The 18,348-nt window shown below is 41.5% G+C and overlaps 1 protein-coding gene across 5 annotated transcripts in view; it reads left to right on the forward strand.

The window, feature by feature from the left end:
- The window catches only part of ZNF577 (zinc finger protein 577), a 58,817-nt gene that overhangs the window by 24,119 nt on the left and 16,350 nt on the right, over window positions 1–18,348 (forward strand). For 4 of the 5 annotated variants that reach the window (XM_017865069.1, XM_017865060.1, XM_017865049.1 and 1 more), the window contains exons 6-7: window positions 560–655; window positions 4,352–5,961. In XM_017865069.1, the coding sequence (XP_017720558.1) occupies window positions 560–655; window positions 4,352–5,511 (1,256 nt within the window). In that variant the 3' untranslated portion in view covers window positions 5,512–5,961. Of the gene's footprint in view, window positions 1–559; window positions 656–4,351; window positions 5,962–16,720; window positions 16,795–18,348 lie in introns of those variants that run through there. The other variant, XR_001883988.1, reaches the window with a different exon arrangement.

Below are 18,348 nucleotides of genomic sequence, written 5' to 3' on the forward strand. Positions count from 1 at the left end.
GGGTTTTTTTTATTTTTATTTTTTTTTTATTTTTTATTTTATTTTATTTTATTTATTTTATTTTTTTTGAGGCGGAGTCTCGCTCTGTCGCCCGGACTGGAGTGCAGTGGCGGGATCTCAGCTCACTGCAAGCTCCGCCTCCCGGGTTTGCGCCATTCTCCCGCCTCAGCCTCCCGAGTAGCTGGGACTACAGGCGCCCGCCACCTCGCCCGGCTAGTTTTGTATTTTAGTAGAGACGGGGTTTCACTGTGTTAGCCAGGATGGTCTCGATCTCCTGACCTCGTGATCCGCCCGTCTCGGCCTCCCAAAGTGCTGGGATTACAGGCTTGAGCCACTGCGCCCGGCCTATTTTTTATTTTTTGATAGTAGCCATCCTAATGGGTATGAGTGTGTAATAGACTTGTAGTTTCCTCCCTGGCACAAAGTGGTTGTGCTCTTTTACTGAGTGAAAGATTTTTACTTTATCAAAGTGCAAATGCTGTGGTTCCTGAGACATAACTCTATCTTCATCCATTCCCCAAGCACACGTGCCAAGTGTTCAGTGATCTCCCGTTTACAGGGTATCAAGGCACCAAGCCAGATTCACTCTTCAAGTTGGAGCAAGGAGAACCCCCATGGATAGTAGAAGGAGCAGCCCACAGTCAAACCTGTCCAGGTAAGTGAGTGAAAACTAAGAAAATGGGGAGAAATGACATGAAAATCCCAGCTGGTCAGAGAAGGGTTGATGCTTTTAAAATGTTCTTTAGAGGACTTTACAGTAGGTGGTGGCCCAGAAACCTAATCAGCCTTTCTGCATCTGTGTCCATCCCTAATAGAACTGTCCCTTCCCGGCTCTCAAAGGATAATGTCTTCTTTTCTTCTATTTTCTGGATCTAATTTCAGTCCATCTCATTGAAGACCTTGAATTCTTACCTGGTTCCATTCTTCCCAGCCTGCTTCCGGCTTTTGTTCCTTCCTGCTCCCTACCTTACTTGCTTTGAAATTCCCCTTGTAACCCATCTGGATTGTGTTGCCTTTTTTTTTTTTTTTTGAAACGGAGTCTCGCACTGTTGGCTGGGCTGGAGTGCAGTGGTGCAATCTTGGCTCACTGCATCCTCCACCTCCCAGATTCAAGTGATTCTCATGCCTCAGCCTCCCTAGTAGCTGGGATTACAGGTGCCAGCCATGAGACCGGCTAATTTTTTGTATTTTTAATAGAGATGGGGTTTCACTACATTGGCCAGGCTGGTCTCGAACTCCTGACCTCATGATCCGCCCACCTTGGCCTCCCAAAGTGCTGGGATTTCAGGCATGAGCCACTGCACCTGGTTCGATTGTGTTACTTTTAGCGCTTCCGTCACTTAAAAGTGTACCCCGGCCCCTTTGGAAAGGGCCGATTTCCTTTACTGAAAATCACCTCACCTTAGCTCATGTCAAAGCCCCCACAGCTTGTCTCTCAGGGCATCTCTGTCGACTTACTCACCCACTACTCCCCACCTTTCCAGCTTCTGTTTTCTTTTTATCTTCTGCTGATTCTTCTGGTAGAAGTTTAGTTCACCCTCAAGGCCTAAGCTCTCTGTTCCCTGCTGGAGACTTGCAAATAGACATCTCTGCCACTAGTGTCTCATCTGCACTCTAACCCGCTGTGTGTCGCCAGCCGCCAGGACAGCTCTCCAAATATTTCCTTCTTCCAGTATGTGAAACCGGAATCCTCCTTTCTCCCAGATGTTTCTCCCGTCTTATAGTATACTCATATATACTAAAGATTTCAGCTCTGTCTTCTGACAAATAGCTTCATGCAGATGGATCTCCTTTTCTGTAATCTCACCTACCTTCTTATTCCATATTTTGCCAGCACCCAGGACGAGTATTCTGTGAAATTCTTCTTCCCTCGGCTTCAGGGTTAGAAGCTGGGATTCTCTTTCCTCCTGGAAACTCCTTTCCCTCCTGGAAACTCCTTTCCCTCCCTGTGCATTATATTTAGGTTCTGCTGTATTGCTCACCACTCCGGTTCCTGCTCCCCTTGGCGTTGCTTTGAGTCTTCTCAGTTTACTCTGTTCTGTGTCTGAACGTCTCAGCTGCTCCGTTAATTTTTGTTGTTTTGAACACTCCACTCTCAAACCCCACCTCACAGTAGGCCATGGTAATAGAGGTTCGCATCACCTCCATTGCTGCACCTTTGACTGACTTCCGTTTTTCTGTGAGTTCCATTTGATGTGATGGCTTCATTCCCCTCTGGTCAGGGGCCATCAAGGCACTGGAACTTGATGAGAAGACATGAGGAGTGAGTGTTGCTTGAAGAAAGAAGAGGTCCACATATATTCAGAGATTCAGAAGAGGAGAACCCAGCCACATAGAAAAAGTATTACGGTTGTGGTAGGAGAATCAGAAGATGTCCATGAAATAAGTGACAAAATTATTCCAAGGAGGAGGAAGGCGTATGTTTTATTGAATGCTACAGATAATGTCAAATAACATGAGGACTGACATCTGTGCATTTGATCATGTTGCATTTTTACATCCAGATACTGCTGTCTTTCACTGTCACCTCTTGTTTTACTTCCAAGAAGTAGTTTTTGACTATTGCAGGGTACATTTGGAGCTCCCTCTTTTTTTTTTTTTTTTTTTTTTTGGAGACAGAGTTTTGCTCTTGTTGCCCAGGCTGGAGTGCAGTGGCCCAATCTTGGCTCACTGCAACCTCCGCCTCCCAGGTTCAAGGGATTCTCCTGCCTCAGCCTCCCAAGTAGCTGAGATTATAGGTGCCCACCCCCATGCCCCGCCAATTTTTTTTTTTTTTTTTTTTGTATTTTTAGTAGAGACGGGGTTTCACCATGTTGGCCAGGTTGGTCTCAAACTCCTCCCACCTGCATTGACCTCCCAAAGTGCTGGGATTACAGACGTGAGCCGCTGCGCCTGGCCACCCTCTTTTCTGACTTTTATCTCCTTTCTGTCTATGCTGGACCAACTTAGTAATGGTCATGTATTGTTTTGTGCGTGTATTTTACTGGTTCGTATGAGGCTTCTTTTACCCTCATTTTATTAAATGGCACCAGCACCTACATAGGTGTTTAAGCCACATATTGAACAATTATCTTCAATTCTTCCCTTTTCTACTGGCAATATTTGTTCTAAGAGTGAATCCGTCTTCCCCTCCTCCATACTTACGTCCTTGTTTTTTCACATTTCTCCATCTCCATTGTAATTATTCCTGATCAAGCCACTTGAATTCTGCCATCGCCTCTGGGGTATTCTCTTCTATAATTTCATCTCTCCAATTCATTCTCCATAGAACAATCATGTTTTGGAACTGTCAATTCAGAGCATGTTTTCTTGGCAAAAAATGTTTGGTGGCTTACTGCCATTGTTCTTAGCATAAATTCCAGTTTCTAACAAAGTCTTCCTCCAAAATCTCTATGTTGTTAATTCTGCCAGCCTTGCCAAACTTTTGTAGTTCTGCTTCACTCAAGCTCAGGATAGTCCAGGTAAACCAGCTTCTCTTACTTTTTTTTTTTAATCACACCTAGGTTTTTTCTGCCTCTGGGTTTTCACACTGGCTGTCCCCTTTTCTTGGAATGTTCTTTATTTTGTTCTTTGCATAACATCACTCGTTCTTACCCTATGATGTGAGCCACTTCCTTTGTACTGTTCTTCATGTTCTGTAATTTTCTTCCTTCTTTGCATACCTGTTGATTCTCTATCTTTACCTGAATGACAGGTTCATGGAGAGAGAGATATTAGGCACTGTAGTATCCCAAATACCAGTCCAGTCAGTGTTTGTTGGGTGAATATATCCATCCCCTCCATCTGTTTTTGATTTATTCCGGTTGCAATGTGTTTCTGTTTCTACTCTGTCTCCATTTGCAAGGTCCAATTTGGGAGGCAGCCCAAGTTGTATTGATTCATTGTAGAATATTTAGTAGAGACAGGGTTTCACCATGTTGGCCAGGCTGGTCTCAAACTCCTCCCACCTGCCTTGACCTCCCAAAGTGCTGGGATTACAGAGTTGCTAAAGTTGCTGTATTTTCCTTTTACTGTTTTATAGTATCATCCTTTTTCACAGAGGGTGAGGTACACTACTCTGAGACCTGAGATCTTATAAAAGCCAGCCAAAACCATGGCATTTTTGCACCTTCTGCTACCTCCACAAAAAATTATCATGGATGTTCTCATTGTTCTTTTTCCTAGAAGAAATTTGGGGGGATTGACCATATGCAGTGGTACCCAGAAAACCAAAATGAGCTTAAACATTTCAAAAGATGTCAGTAAAGTTATGCCCTTGGAAATAAGTTTGATTTATTTAAGAGCATTGTTCCTTTAATATAAAGACACAATAAGTTTGGCTCACATTGTAAAAGTTTGAAATCTCATTTAGGGTTTGTTATCCAGAATAGAAGATACGCAGGAAACGATTCTGATGCATTTGGTGGATATGGGAAATCATGCCTCCATATCAAGCGTGACAGAACTCTTACTGGAGTTAAATACCATAGATGTGTTAAACCCACCAGCCCTAAATCACAGCTCAATGACCATCAAAAAATTTGTGTAGGAGAGAAACCACATGAATGCAGTGTGTGCGGGAGAGCCTTCTCCAGGAAAGCACAGCTTATTCAACATCAGAGAACTGAAAGAGGAGAGAAACCCCATGGATGTGGTGAATGTGGGAAAACATTCATGAGGAAGATTCAGCTCATTGAGCATCAGAGAACTCACACGGGAGAGAAGCCCCATGAATGTGGTGAATGTGGAAAAGCCTTCTCCAGAAAGTCACAGCTCCTGGTCCATCAGAGAACCCATACAGGAGAGAAACCCTACAGATGCAGCGAATGCGGGAAAGCCTTCAGCCGGAAGTGCCGGCTCAATAGACATCAGCGATCCCATACAGGAGAGAAACTCTATGGGTGCAGTGTGTGTGGGAAAGCCTTTTCTCAGAAGGCATACCTCATTGCACACCAGAGACTTCACACAGGAGAGAAGCCTTACAAATGCAGTGATTGTGGAAGAACCTTCTATTTTAAGTCAGACCTGACCAGACATCAGAGAATTCATACAGGAGAGAAACCTTATGAATGTCGTGAGTGTGAAAAAGCCTTTAGAAGCAAGTCAAAGCTCATTCAGCACCAGCGTACTCACACTGGGGAGAGACCGTATTCATGCAGCGAATGTGGCAAAGCCTTTGCCCACATGTCAGTCGTCATTAAACATAAGAAAACTCACATAAGAGAGAAAGCCATACATTCACCGAAGGTGGAGAAACCTTCTTCAAGGAGTCATACCTCCTCATACATGAGTGAACACATGCAAGAACAAAAGACTGTACCTATAGAAATGCCTGCCTCAGGAACCCCGCCATTGTTAAACAAGAGTGAGCGCCTAGCGGGTAGAAATGTAGTGATTGTAGAACAACCTTTTCCAAGAAATCAAGCCTTTGTAGTTAATCAGGAATTTGAACAGGGAATAAACCTCACAAATGAAGTGAATGTAGCCCCATCAGTAATAAACTATATCTTGTATGTTACAGATATTGTATAAGAATAAATCTTCTGATACCAAAAAGGTGGGAAAATCTTTAGTAGGAATCCTGCAGCCACTATATGCCGGAGAGCTCATTTAGGGCTGAAACACTGGAGGCAGTGGTCGTGGAGGACATTTCTGTGAGAAGGCAAACCTGTCAAATGCCATTGAAATCATGTTGGGCAGAAATGCATCTGTTATGAGGAAGCCTTTACCTGGATATGATATCTCAGTTGGTATCAAAAGAATTCTTACAGGAATATTTATGAAAGATTGTGATGGTGCTTTTAACACTAAATTGTGCCTTGTGTGCCAAAGAAACGAAGACAACTGTAGAGGCAATGGATATGGAAAACATTTTTAGTAAAATATGGGAGAATTTATAGAAAAGAGAAACTCTTGGCCGGGCGCGGTGGCTCAAGCCTGTAATCCCAGCACTTTGGGAGGCCGAGACGGGCGGATCACGAGGTCAGGAGATCGAGACCATCCTGGCTAACACGGTGAAACCCCGTCTCTACTAAAATACAAAAAATTAGCAGGGTGAGGTGGCGGGCGCCTGTGGTCCCAGCTACTCGGGAGGCTGAGGCAGGAGAATGGCGTGAACCCGGGAGGCGGAGCTTGCAGTGAGCTGAGATCCGGCCACTGCACTCCAGCCTGGGCGACAGAGCAAGACTCCGTCTCAAAAAAAAAAAAAAAAAAAAAAAAAAGAAAAGAGAAACTCTTGAAAGTAAGACATGATGGAAACTCACCAAATTAACTCCTGTATCACACTTTTATGTCTTGAGAGTCTTGGAGGGACATGTTTAATAAATGAAATCTTGAACCTCAGGAATGGTATTATGTAATGAAAACCTATGAATATAACAAATATGGAAGTAAAATTATGTTAGTTTCTTATGAGTGCTGCACCCAACTAATACAGATTTAATGACTTAGAACAGCACAAAATCATTATCTTAGAGTTCTGGAAGTCTGAAGTCCAAATGCATCTCACGGGGCTATATCAAGCTGTAGACAGGGCTGCTTTTCTTTTTGGAGGCTCTAGGGGAGCATCTTTCCTTGCCCTTCCAGCTCCTAGAAGTTGCCCAGATTCTGTGGTTTGGGGCTTCTTTTGAAACCAGCAATGGCCAATCAGTCTGACATCACTCAAACACTTGAGTGTTCTGTCTCCCTCTTCCATGTTTGAGGACCCTTGTGATTACACTGGGAAAACCCAGATAAGCCAGGATAATCTCCCTATCTGATTATGATCCAAGTATGTTAACATTTTACTCTGTAATCACAGAATCGTATGCTATGATTGTTATATGTGAACATTATAGATGCTCTTGAAATGTTAAAATCGCATCAGCACTGGAAAATAACTCCTAAATGTCCAGAAAAAACATGAGATTTATGATGCTTGAAATGTTGCTAAACATAAATTTGTATCTATTCCAAAATTACATAAATTAACATACCCGGCTGAAGGGGTGGCCTGCCCCTCCACACCTGTGGGTGCTTCTCGTTAGGTGGAACGAGAGACTTGAGAAAAAGAATAATACACAGAGACAAAGTATAGAGAAAGAAAGATGGGGCCTAGGGGACCGGTGCTGTGCTTACAGAGGACCCACACCAGCACGGGTCTCTGAGTTCCCTCAGTATTTATTGCTCAAAAGATAAGGGAGTAAATCAGCAGTAAGACATACAGATACACGGAGATGTTCCATTTCCCAGGGACGGGCAGGAGACGGATGTTTTCTTTTACTGAGATTTAAGAGAATGGTGATGGCCTTTAACCACAAGCAGCCTTTAGACATTTGTTTAACAAAGCACATTCCTTACAGCCCAAAATCCTTTAAACCTTAAATCACCACAGCGATGTCTCTAGCAAGGACAAGGTTGGGGTAGGGTCACAGATTAACAGCATCTCAAATACAGAGCCAAATGGAGTCTCTTAAATTTACTTCTTTCTATATAAACACAGTAACAGGCTGACCTCTCTTTTCCCCACACCCGGCCAGGCACAGTGGCTCACACCTGTAATCTCAGCACTTTGGGAGGCCAAGACAGGATGATCACTTGAGCCCAGGAATTTGAGACCACCCTGGGCAGCATAGTGAGACTCTATCTCTACAAAAAAATACAAATAAATAATAGCTGGACATGGTGGTGTGTGCCCATAGTTCCAGCTACTTGGGAGGCTGAGGCAAGAGGATTGCTTGAGCCCAGGAGTTCTAGGCTGCAGTGAGCTATGATCGTGCCACTGCACTCCAGCCTGAGTGACAAGACTGTGTTTCTAAAAAAAGGTTGGGGGGGGTGGAACTAACATGCCTTGTTATGAGTATGGAATGCATATGACATAATGCACCAGGATATTGACTAATCTTTTTCATAGCCAACTCCAACAGTCCCTTTTTCTTTTACAGTAAATGTCTAATGTATATAATCTCCTGCCTTAAATGTCTAAAAAAGATACACAAAATGTATGAATGAACTTCATCAGACATTGAAAAGCAAAGGGCTCAGGATGGCTTTCCATGAGAGAAAGGAAACAATGAAATGAGCCTTGTGATTGCCCCAACTTAGTGCCTGGAGAAAGTTTCCAGTCTGCAGCAATGAGAGGAGAAAGCCAAGCAGATCCCAGCCATCTTTCTGAATTGAGACAGAGTTTAGGGTTTGAGGAATTCAAGGTGACCCAAATTCATGAGTTGGATTACTGGAGAAGAGCTGCACTCAGGAATTGAGAGTCCTATTGAGTTTCCCCCACAAGCCTTTGAGTCGTAATCAGCACATGTATGTGAGGAAAACCCCCCTAGGCTGGAGGAAGAACAGGAAGAAATGAACATGCAGAAAAATCCTTGGATCATACACAAGGTTGGGAGTAATTGGCATTTCCACCAGCTGGAATGGAAACGCCTCCTAACATTTGGAGAATCACATTGGACCTTAAGTAAGAAGTATTGCCTCTGTGGGTGGCTCAGATTTGCTCTACAGTAAAGGCTGACTGGAACCCTCCTTAGAAAGCATACATGCAATCCCCGAAAAGGCCAAACTTTCCAAGTAATTTAGCAGTTTTCCAGACAGAGACTAATAAAGAAATAGAAAGCAGTCTATCAGTCAGTAATTGGCCATGTCTGGCATCCAATCAAAACTTACCCAGGTGTGCAAAGAAGCAGGAAAATATAACCCCATAACATGAAGAAAAGTCAGTAGAGACCTAGAAGTGACACAGTAATAGCAGAAAAGGATGTTGGAAACAGCTGCTATAAATGTCGCATATGAATCAAGTGGATTATAAAAATTATGATTTGCTGATGGGTTCCCCCTACCTGAACAAGAGGCAGATGAAGCTCAGTGTAGGCACAGGAGCCAATGCCCCAGGATGTTCATCCTCCCAGGGTGGCACCAGAAGGAAGCAGTTGCCAGCAGTCAAAACCTGGTTCCCTGGGAGGCAGAAGCAAGCTCAGCTGAATTTGTGGAGCATAGTCTACCCAGTGTTTAGCCCCTCTTTGCCTTTTCTGGGAACCAAGGCTTCTGAGCAGGGCTGCTGAGCTTCCTAGGAAGTGTAGTTTGGCCATGGGCAGTGCCTGAGACACTTGTGCTGGGCTGTTGAGGTTTCTGGGAAGTATAGTTAGGAGGCCTAACAACGGTTATTCTAGGTAGCGGCTGGTGTGTCCTGACTGTTTAGCGCTTGTAGGGGTTTCTGGCATACATCTGCCTTTGGCCATTTTTCTCCACGTGAGTGAATTCTATCTGGGTTTCAAGGCAGTTGAAGAGGGTAACAGAACCTTAGCCAGTGCTTGCTGGGGCAGCATTATGAGGGAATTGACCTTGGGCATATTAATTCTGAGCTCATCTGACAGTTCTGCTTTGGCCAGGACAGATTTTGGTGGGTCAGACCCAGTCAGTTCTTGGTAAGTCTGCCCTGAAGCAGCCCTACAGAATCCCATTGTTGTGTGGGACATGTTTGCCCTTGTTCTTCCTGCCATCATGGGCCAGATGGATCCCATGTTGGAGGCTGGGGAGGGCACTCAGGGCATGGGTCTTACTTAACCTTACTCTGCTGACTTTCTCCTTTTACATGCCAGATGAAGCTTTTTTAGGTGTGTAGGTGTCTGTGTGTCCTATGGGGTGTCTAGAACTGGCCTATTAACAACTGCATCATTGTTAACAGAAAGCTTCTAGAACAGTGTCTACAGTGCAGTGCTTTGAGGACTAAGCAACTTTTAAATAGAACTTTTGTTACAAGTGGGAAGATTTATGTATAAAGAAATTTGACATACTTAGAAACTTACAACTCCTGGTGCACAGACTTACAGATTCCATCCACTTTGTCTTGATTGCCAGTTTAGAACTTGGGTCTGTAGATTCTAGAACCTGTCAGACCTCAGAGTAGAAGTTCAGTGTCAGCTCTCCCACCAGAACTTGCATGACTGTGATCCCATGCAAGGGAGAAGACAGTCCAGGTTCTCATTGCCTTGCTCTGTATCTGTATTTAGGGGTGGGGGTAGAGAACTGGAAATTCCTCGTTGGTGCTGATTAGTCTGCCCTCTGAAGACTTTTTTCCAACTCTAGCTTTGTTTTTTTTGTTTGTGTTTGTTTTTGTTTTTCGTTTTTTTGAGACGGAGTTTTGCTCTTTTGTCCAGGCTGGAGTGCAGTGGCGTGATCGTGGCTCACTGCAACCTCCGCCTTCCAGTTTCGAGTGATTCTCCTGCCTCAGTCTCCTGAGTAGCTGGGATTACAGGTGCCCACCACCACACCTGACTGATTTTTTTTTTTTTTTTTTTTTTGTATTTTAATAGAGACAGGGTTTCACCATGTTGGCCAGTCTGGTCTCGAACTCCTGACCTTGTGATCTGCCCACCTCGGCCTCCCATAGTGCTGGGATTACAGGTGTGAGCCACCACACCAGGCCAGCTTTGTATTTTTAAAAAGTTGTCCTTCATTAAGGGAGGGAAATTGAGTAATTGTCACAATTCTAAAAGCTGGGTCTCTCTCTGAAATGTCTGCTTTACTCTTGATAAGAGACCTTTTGTCAGATGTTCAGAATCAGAAAAGACAACAGCTAGATCATACCTTAGAAATGATATCCTTTTCCTAAGAGCTGAAGAAAACCATAAAAGCCCTGGTGAGGTTTTGTTTCTTACTTTTGCCTTTCTTTCCAATGGCTTTGCAAGGCTTCAGACAAATAGCTATTAAATGGAAATACATTTCTAATTTAAAAATTTCAGAAACCATCAAATCAAGGTTCAGGCAAAAATAGAACGAGGAAATGTAGCTTCATGCAGAGTGCCTTAAGTTTGAATACAGGTGAATAAATATGTAAGAATGTATGCTGTACTTAAGTTTCTGGTTTTGTTTGTTTTGTTTTTTTGAGACAGAGTCTTACTCTGTCGCTCAGGTTGGAGTTCAGTGGCACGGTCTTGGCTCACTGCAACCTCTGCCTCTTGGGTTTGAGTGATTATCTTGCCCCAGCCTCCTGAGTAGCTGGGATTAAGGTGTGCCACCATGCCTGGCTAACTTTTGTATTTTTAGTAGAGATGGGATTTCACCATGTTGGCCAGGTTGGTCTCAAACTCGACCTGAAGTGATTTGCCCACCTCAGCCTCCCAAAGTGCTGGAATTGTAGGCATGAGCCACCACAACTGGTCTGTTTCTGATATTTCTGGTGTCAATAATGTATTAATTTTCTGTTGATGCCAAAACAGATTCTTACAAACATTTAGCAGCTTGAAACAACACAAATTTGTTATCTCCCAGTTCTTTAGGTCAGAAGTCTGGATTGGCTGGACTGGTTTCTTTGATCTGGATTTCAAAGACTGAAGTCAAGGTGTGGGCCAAGAGGGCTCTTACTGAAGACTCTCGGAAGAATCCATTTTCAAGCTTATTCAGGGTGTTGGCAGACTAATTCTGAAATTTGTTCCTTTGCTGGCTGTCAGCTGGGAGTTGTTCTCTTATTTATTTATTTTACTTTTTTTTTTTTTTACTTGAATTTTTTTTGAGACAGGATCTTGCTCTGTCACCCAGGTTGGAGTGCAATGGTGCAATCTCGGCTCACTGCAACCTCTGCCATAGTAGATGTTGAATCTGCCAAGCTGGAAGTGTGTCAGTTCCAGAAACATTTCTGTGCTGTTCATAGACACTTCCCATCAAGCCCAATTATAAGTGTTCAAGTCTGTCATTTCCCATAAACAGGCTCTCAAGCTACCAAACCAGATATCTTTAATTTTTTTTTTTTTTCTTTTTTTCTTTTTTTTTTGAGATACAGTCTTGCTCTGTCACCAGGCTGGAGTGCAGTGGCAGAGGCAGTCTCTGCCTCCTGGGTTCAAGCAATTCTCCTGCGTCAGCTTCCTGAGTAGCTGGGATTACAGGCGTGTGCCACCACACCCAGCCAGTGATATTTAATTTCAAACATGGAGAAGAGTCATGGAGAATAGAGGGTAAAATGCAAAGTCAGTGCATTTCAGGTGAGTGAGAACCAACAAGATGAGAGACCTGGAAAGTAAAGTAACTGGTCATGAGGGGTGGACCCCTTCCAAATGTGTTTAACAGGGCTAAGACTTGGAAGGTGACTACAGATACCTAGATCGTTGACGAGGCTCTCTTGGTTGGCGTTTCAAAGAAAATGTGCCTTTTTTTCTCTTTATATTGACTCAGATTCTCACAATTGACACATCATCACAGCACTACCTTTTTTCCTGGGGTAAGGGTATTTGGCCTGAGTTTTGTATTTCCTACAGACCTCAGTGAGTCATATGAGAATGTATCAAAGCAACCTAGAAGGTGGGAATGCTCACCACAGTGGTGTTCCTGTAAATATGGTGTTAGAAATCTTTGGGAAGGCTGGGCATGGTGGCTCACACGTGTAATCCCAGCACTTTGGGAGACCCAGGTGGGTGGATCACCTGAGGTCAGAAGTTCAAGACCAGCCTGGCCAACATGGTGAAACCCTGTCTCTACTAAAAATACAAAAATTAGCTGGGCATGGTGGTGAGCACCCTGTAATCCCAGCTACTCCAGAGACTGAGGCTGGAGAATTGCTTGAACCTGGGAGGCGAAGGTTGCAGTGAGCCAAGATTGCGCCATTGCACTCCAGCCTGGGTGACAAGAGCGAAAGTCCGTCTCAAAAAAAGAAAAGGAAAAAAAAGAAGAAATCTGTGGGAAAGTTCATTGACTGTTGCATGTAGAATTAAAGAAGAATGAATCAGTGAAGCAGGATGACTGCACTTACCTTTATGTGAAGAGCTAAGAAGACTTCATTCTATCTTGCTTCCGACAGATGTTGGTTCCTAAGACTTAAGTTGGCCTCTTTTCTTGGTACTCATTGTTTGAACCTGATGGGTGGACTTTTTCCATTCTCTGGGCATCTCCTTCTCCTAAAGCCTTCAGAGTCAGACAGCATAAGGGTGGTTCATCGTTGGTAATTTCCTTTCTTTGTTCCCAGTGTGATCTCTTCGAATTCATGGACTTAACAATACTATTTATATGCTGATGACTCACAGATTTCTCTCTACAGGCTGGATATTTTCTTATCCTCCTACATTTGCCTGGGAATTTCTTGGAGATCTAATAGCTAACTCAAACTTCAAGTCATCCTTGCTTCACCATTTCACTCATCCCACAAATGCAGTCCATTTAGCAAGTTTAGTCTTCTCCTTATATCCCAAGGTCCTCTACTCCTTTCTCTAACAGTTATTTTCACTCAAGCTTCGATGTCCATTATCTCTTACCAAAATTATGATAGTTTTCTCTAATAGACTCTCAGTCCTTTACTCTTGTTTCTATTCTCCACATAATACCCTTAAGGAATTTATTTTACTATTTTATTTATAAAAATGAATATGGGAGTTAGGGGCAGGAGTCAATGTTTCTAGCCCCTCACCTCCAAAATCCCTAAACATTAAGATAAACATCAGAAACATCTTGATTCTTAAAGACTTCAGGTTTCGACAAAAGTGTGGAAGGTAATTAAAGCTTCATAAAAGAAGGTAAATCTTAGTTGGAAGATGGAAATATCTAAATTATGGTCTAAAAATGCTATATGATATAGCAAATTTATACTCATTCACAGGGCACAAGCCTAAAAATATTTATGCTGTAATATTTAAGACATGGTCAGTGTTAGTTACTGAAAAACATACACACAGGATGTTGCTTTTAAATTGGAAATCAGGACATGTCATCCTGCTCCCACTATCATTGGAAATGGCATCCTGTTACTGTTAGCACAAGATCCAAATTCTTTTCAGGATCCTCCTACAAAGGAGCATTCCATGATTTCTGCCTAGATGTTTTTGTTTATTAATGAAAAATGTTTTGGTATAACATACATATAATGTAATTCTACAGCTAGGTAACTTTCTAGTCAGCACACTGTGCAACCAGCACCTAGATCAAGAATCAGGAGTTCTGTGCAGAATGGCATTGGGTGAATCTTACACTGTTTATCTGCTTTACATTCAGGCCATTATACTTACTGTCCCTACGTATGTTTTTTAGGAATATCTTTATTTATTTTTTCTTTTCTGCTTTTGAAAATGCTTATCTCCAAATGGTCTAGACTTAATGAGAAGTTCCAAAATAATATACAAATTTCTTGCACATTCTTTTTGCAAGTTTCCCAAAATATAATATTTTACCAATTTGCTTTATCTATACACACACACCACACACAGGTACATTTTTTCTGAACTCTTTATTACTCGTGTGTATTTCATAGAAAGGGCATTCTTTTGTATAATCAGAATACTGTGATCAAAATAAAAATATTGACATTGATACAGTATTATTATCTAAAATACAGAGCTTACTCAAATTTAACCATCTTACTAATATTTTTTATAGTAAATGGGAAAAGAAGCCCTTTTCTGGACCTCTTCTTGTTATCTCACTTACTCTGTTGTGCATACACTAGCTTTCATAACATCCAGAAGTCAGAGCTTGCTAATTATAACCCATTCTTTTGGAAAGAAATCATATGGATGCAATGAATGTGCAGTGAATACTTGTAAACTACTCATGACCATACCTGAGAGAACTCATGCGGGAAAGAAATCCCAGGAATATCATGATTTTAGGAGAGCCCTTCCCAGTGAGTTAAAGCTCATTGCTCATCAGCAAACTCAAACAGGAGTGAGACCCTACTGATGTAATCAATGTCATAAAGCCTTCATTGCAGATTCAGGGCTTGTGTGTCATCAGAAAACTCATCATAGAGAAGGGAAAGTCTGTACGTGCAGTAAATGTGGAGAAGTTTTCCCTTGGAAGTCTAAACTCATTTTACATCAAATAAATCATTCAGGAGAGAGACCATTCATTTGCAAAGTATGTGATAAAGGCTTCGTGGTTAGGACACATATCACTGTACATCAGAGAGCTCACACAGGAGAGAAACCATATGCTTGCTCAGATTGTGAGAAAGCCATCTCAAAAAAGGCTTTACTCATGATTCATCAGTGAATTCACACAGGAGAGATACCCTATTAATGTGTTCAATGTCAAACAGCTTTGAAGACCAGATCTGAGCTCAATTATCATCAGAAAGTTTTTCATAGAAAAGGAAAATTCTAGGGATGCAGTAAATGTGGGAAAGCTTTTCCTTGGAAGTCAAACCTCATTTTGCATCTCAGAACACATTCAGGAGAGAGACATTTCAGGTGCAAAGTCTGTCATAAAGACTTCATTGTTAGAACACAGCTAACTATACATCAGAGAACTCACACAGGACAGAAACCATATGCTTGCTTGGATTATGAGAAAGCCTTCTCGAAAAAGGCTTAGTTTATGAAGCATCAGTGAATTCACACAGGAGAAAGACCCTATAGATGCAGTGAATGTCAAGAAGCTGTCATCTGGAAGTTGGATCTCAACAATCATAAGAAAACTCATCATGCAGTAAGGAAATCCCATGAATGCAGTGAATGTGGGAAGGTTTTATCCTCCCAAAAAAAACTTTGTTATACATTGGAGAACCCATACAGGTGAGAAACCAATGCAATGTATGTGATAAAGCCTTCACATTAAAGGGAAATATCATTGTATATCAGAGAACTCATACAGGAAATAAATAATATGAATGCTGAGACTGTGATAGGGCCTTCTCCAGTAAAGTATATGTCATGAGTCATCAGCCAGTTCACACAGGAGAGAGACCCTATCAATGCAATGAAGGTCAACAAGCTTTCACCCAAAAGACAGGTCTCACTAAGGATTGTAAAACTTGCCATGCAAGAATGAAATCTTATGGATGCAGCGAATATGGGAAGGTTTTGTCCTATAAGTTAACTCTCATTATATAACAGAGAACCTATACAGGTGAGAAACTCTTCATATATAGTGTGTGTGATAAAGCTATCATGGTTGAATCCTGTCTCACTGTACATCAGAGAATTCATACAGGAGAGAAACCATATAAATGCTGTGATTGTAAGAAAGCATTCGCTATTTTGTGAACTCTCATTGGTCACCAGAGAACTCACACAGGAAAGAGGCCCTGTAGATGCAGTAATGTCAAAAAGCTTCACTCAGAAATCGGCTCTTATTAATCATCAGAAGACCCAGCATAAAGGAAGAAAGTCTTTCATGCAGTGACTTGGAATATGAGAAAGCGTTTTTGATTAGTCACATCAGCTCAGACATAATAGAAGTTCCATGAATACTATGATTATAATGGGCCCTTCTGGAACTCCTGTGGGAGAGAAATCTTATAGATGCAATGAATATTTTAAGCCTTCTTTTTTGAAGATATCCCTCATTTACCATAGGGATCTCACCAAGAAGAATGATTGGCCAGGCGCAGTGGCTCATGCCTGTAATCTCAGCACTTTGGGAGGCAGGCAGATCACTTGAGGTTGGGAGTTCGAGACCAGCCTGGCCAACATGATGAAGCCCTGTCCCCACTAAAAATACAAAAAAAAAAAAAAAAAAAAAAAATTAGCCAGGTGTGGTGGTGCACGCCTGTAATCCTAACTACTCAGGAGGCTGAGGCAGGAGAATCTCTTGAAACTAGGAGGTGGAGGTTGCAGTGAGCTGAGATTGCACCAGTGCACTCCAGCCTGGGTGACAGAGTGAGACTCTGTCTAAAAAAAAAAAAAAAAAGGGGGCAGGGGAGAGAGACAGTCATAATGAGTGCAGTTACTGTCAAAGGAGCTTATTAGAAAATGAGAGGCTCTGCATTTAGTAGGCAGCACCTGTGGATGTAATGAAAATGATAAGTCATTCTCAAATTATATTTGTCACACATTAGGGTATTCATTCAGGAGAAGGACCTACAGATCGAGTGAATGCAGGAAAGCTAAGAAGAATCACACCTCATTGCAGGTAAAAATTAAAATCTCATGAACGTTTTTACAATGAGAACTTTCTCCAGAAAGTCAAAACTCTTTGAATATCTTGTTTAAGAGAGAAATCTCATAGATACAGTGAATGTGATTGTGATAAAGTCTTCCCAGTTAATGTTTATCTTCCTTAGTGTAGCAAACTCATACAAGAGGAAACCCCCATTAATGCAGTAAATGTAGTAAAACCTTCATGTAGATACCAAAGGTCACTAATTATATCAGCAAACCCATGTAGTAGATAGGTCCTTCTGAAACGGAATGTGGAAAGCTTTTGAAAGTGACATATACATCAGGTACTTAAATCAGAAGGGAAAACGATAGAGTTAAACTTGGCCATTGGCCACAAAACCCATTGCATAGCAGGAAAGAATTGCAGTGATTGTCTAAAATTCTTACTTAAAATTCAGAGCTCCTGAATTTCCCCCTAACTCACTTATCAGAGAGATCCTATTCTCAAAGAAGGCAATAATATATAGGTTCAATGCAGGTATAAAATCCTAATGGAGCCATATCTATTCTGCTTCAGCAGATTCATACATTTACCTAAAAGCTATGGTTATAGTCACAGGAAATAGTTCCTGTGGAGGATTAGATAGCATTAAACATCATAAGTTTTTAAATATAGGAGCAGAATTTGCTCCATACAGAGATTTTATGAACGCAGTGAAAGTGGTAAAAGCATCAGTAATAAGTTATTTTTTTCATGGATTCACTTCTTTACATCCTACCATGTCTTAAATTGTGAAGCATCTTGTGATCTGGAATGTCAAAGTAATTGTCAGGGCTTTTTAAATGTGTGATGGCACTTTAGATTTGAGTAATTATACTTGCCTGTATATATAATTTTACAATGGTTTTGCATTATTATAGAAAGGATTCCAGAAAATATTCTACAAATACTAGACATTTCATTGTCAAATATTCCTTTTGAATATATGAAAAATAAGGATATAATAAGGATTAGTCAAATAGTGACAAAGGATTTTAGGGGTTATGTTGTGGGCTGTACTATGTGACATGGACTTTATATATTTATAAACTTAATATTGTTTATTTGGAATTACATGAAGAAACAATTTTCAGGGTTAAAGAAATTCTCAACATAAGACAAAATGTTGAATAATACAAGGTAGTGCAAATAAAATGTTTTTTTATGAATCAAAATGTCTTGTAATACATAATTTGACTCATTATTAAGGAGTTTAGAGGATTATACCACTTAAGTGTGAATTCCTTATTTTACTGTCATTTGTAGTATTTTTGCTAACTGTGATGATCCATCACAAGTAAAAGTTTACATTTTTCTAGAGCCTTGTGACTCTGAAACATCCAAAGATTATAAAAGATTTACCTAAAATTTTTATTTTTTTATTTTTTATTTTTTATTTATTTATTTTTTTGAGGCGGAGTCTGGCTCTGTCGCCCGGACTGGAGTGCAGTGGCCGGATCTCAGCTCACTGCAAGCTCTGCCTCCTGGGTTTACGCCATTCTGCTGCAGCCTCCCGAGCAACTGGGACTACAGGCGCCCGCCTCC

The sequence above is a fragment of the Rhinopithecus bieti genome, unplaced genomic scaffold (assembly GCF_001698545.2).
Source record: "Rhinopithecus bieti isolate Rb0 unplaced genomic scaffold, ASM169854v2 scaffold_2723, whole genome shotgun sequence".
Classification (NCBI taxonomy): Eukaryota; Metazoa; Chordata; class Mammalia; order Primates; family Cercopithecidae; genus Rhinopithecus; species Rhinopithecus bieti.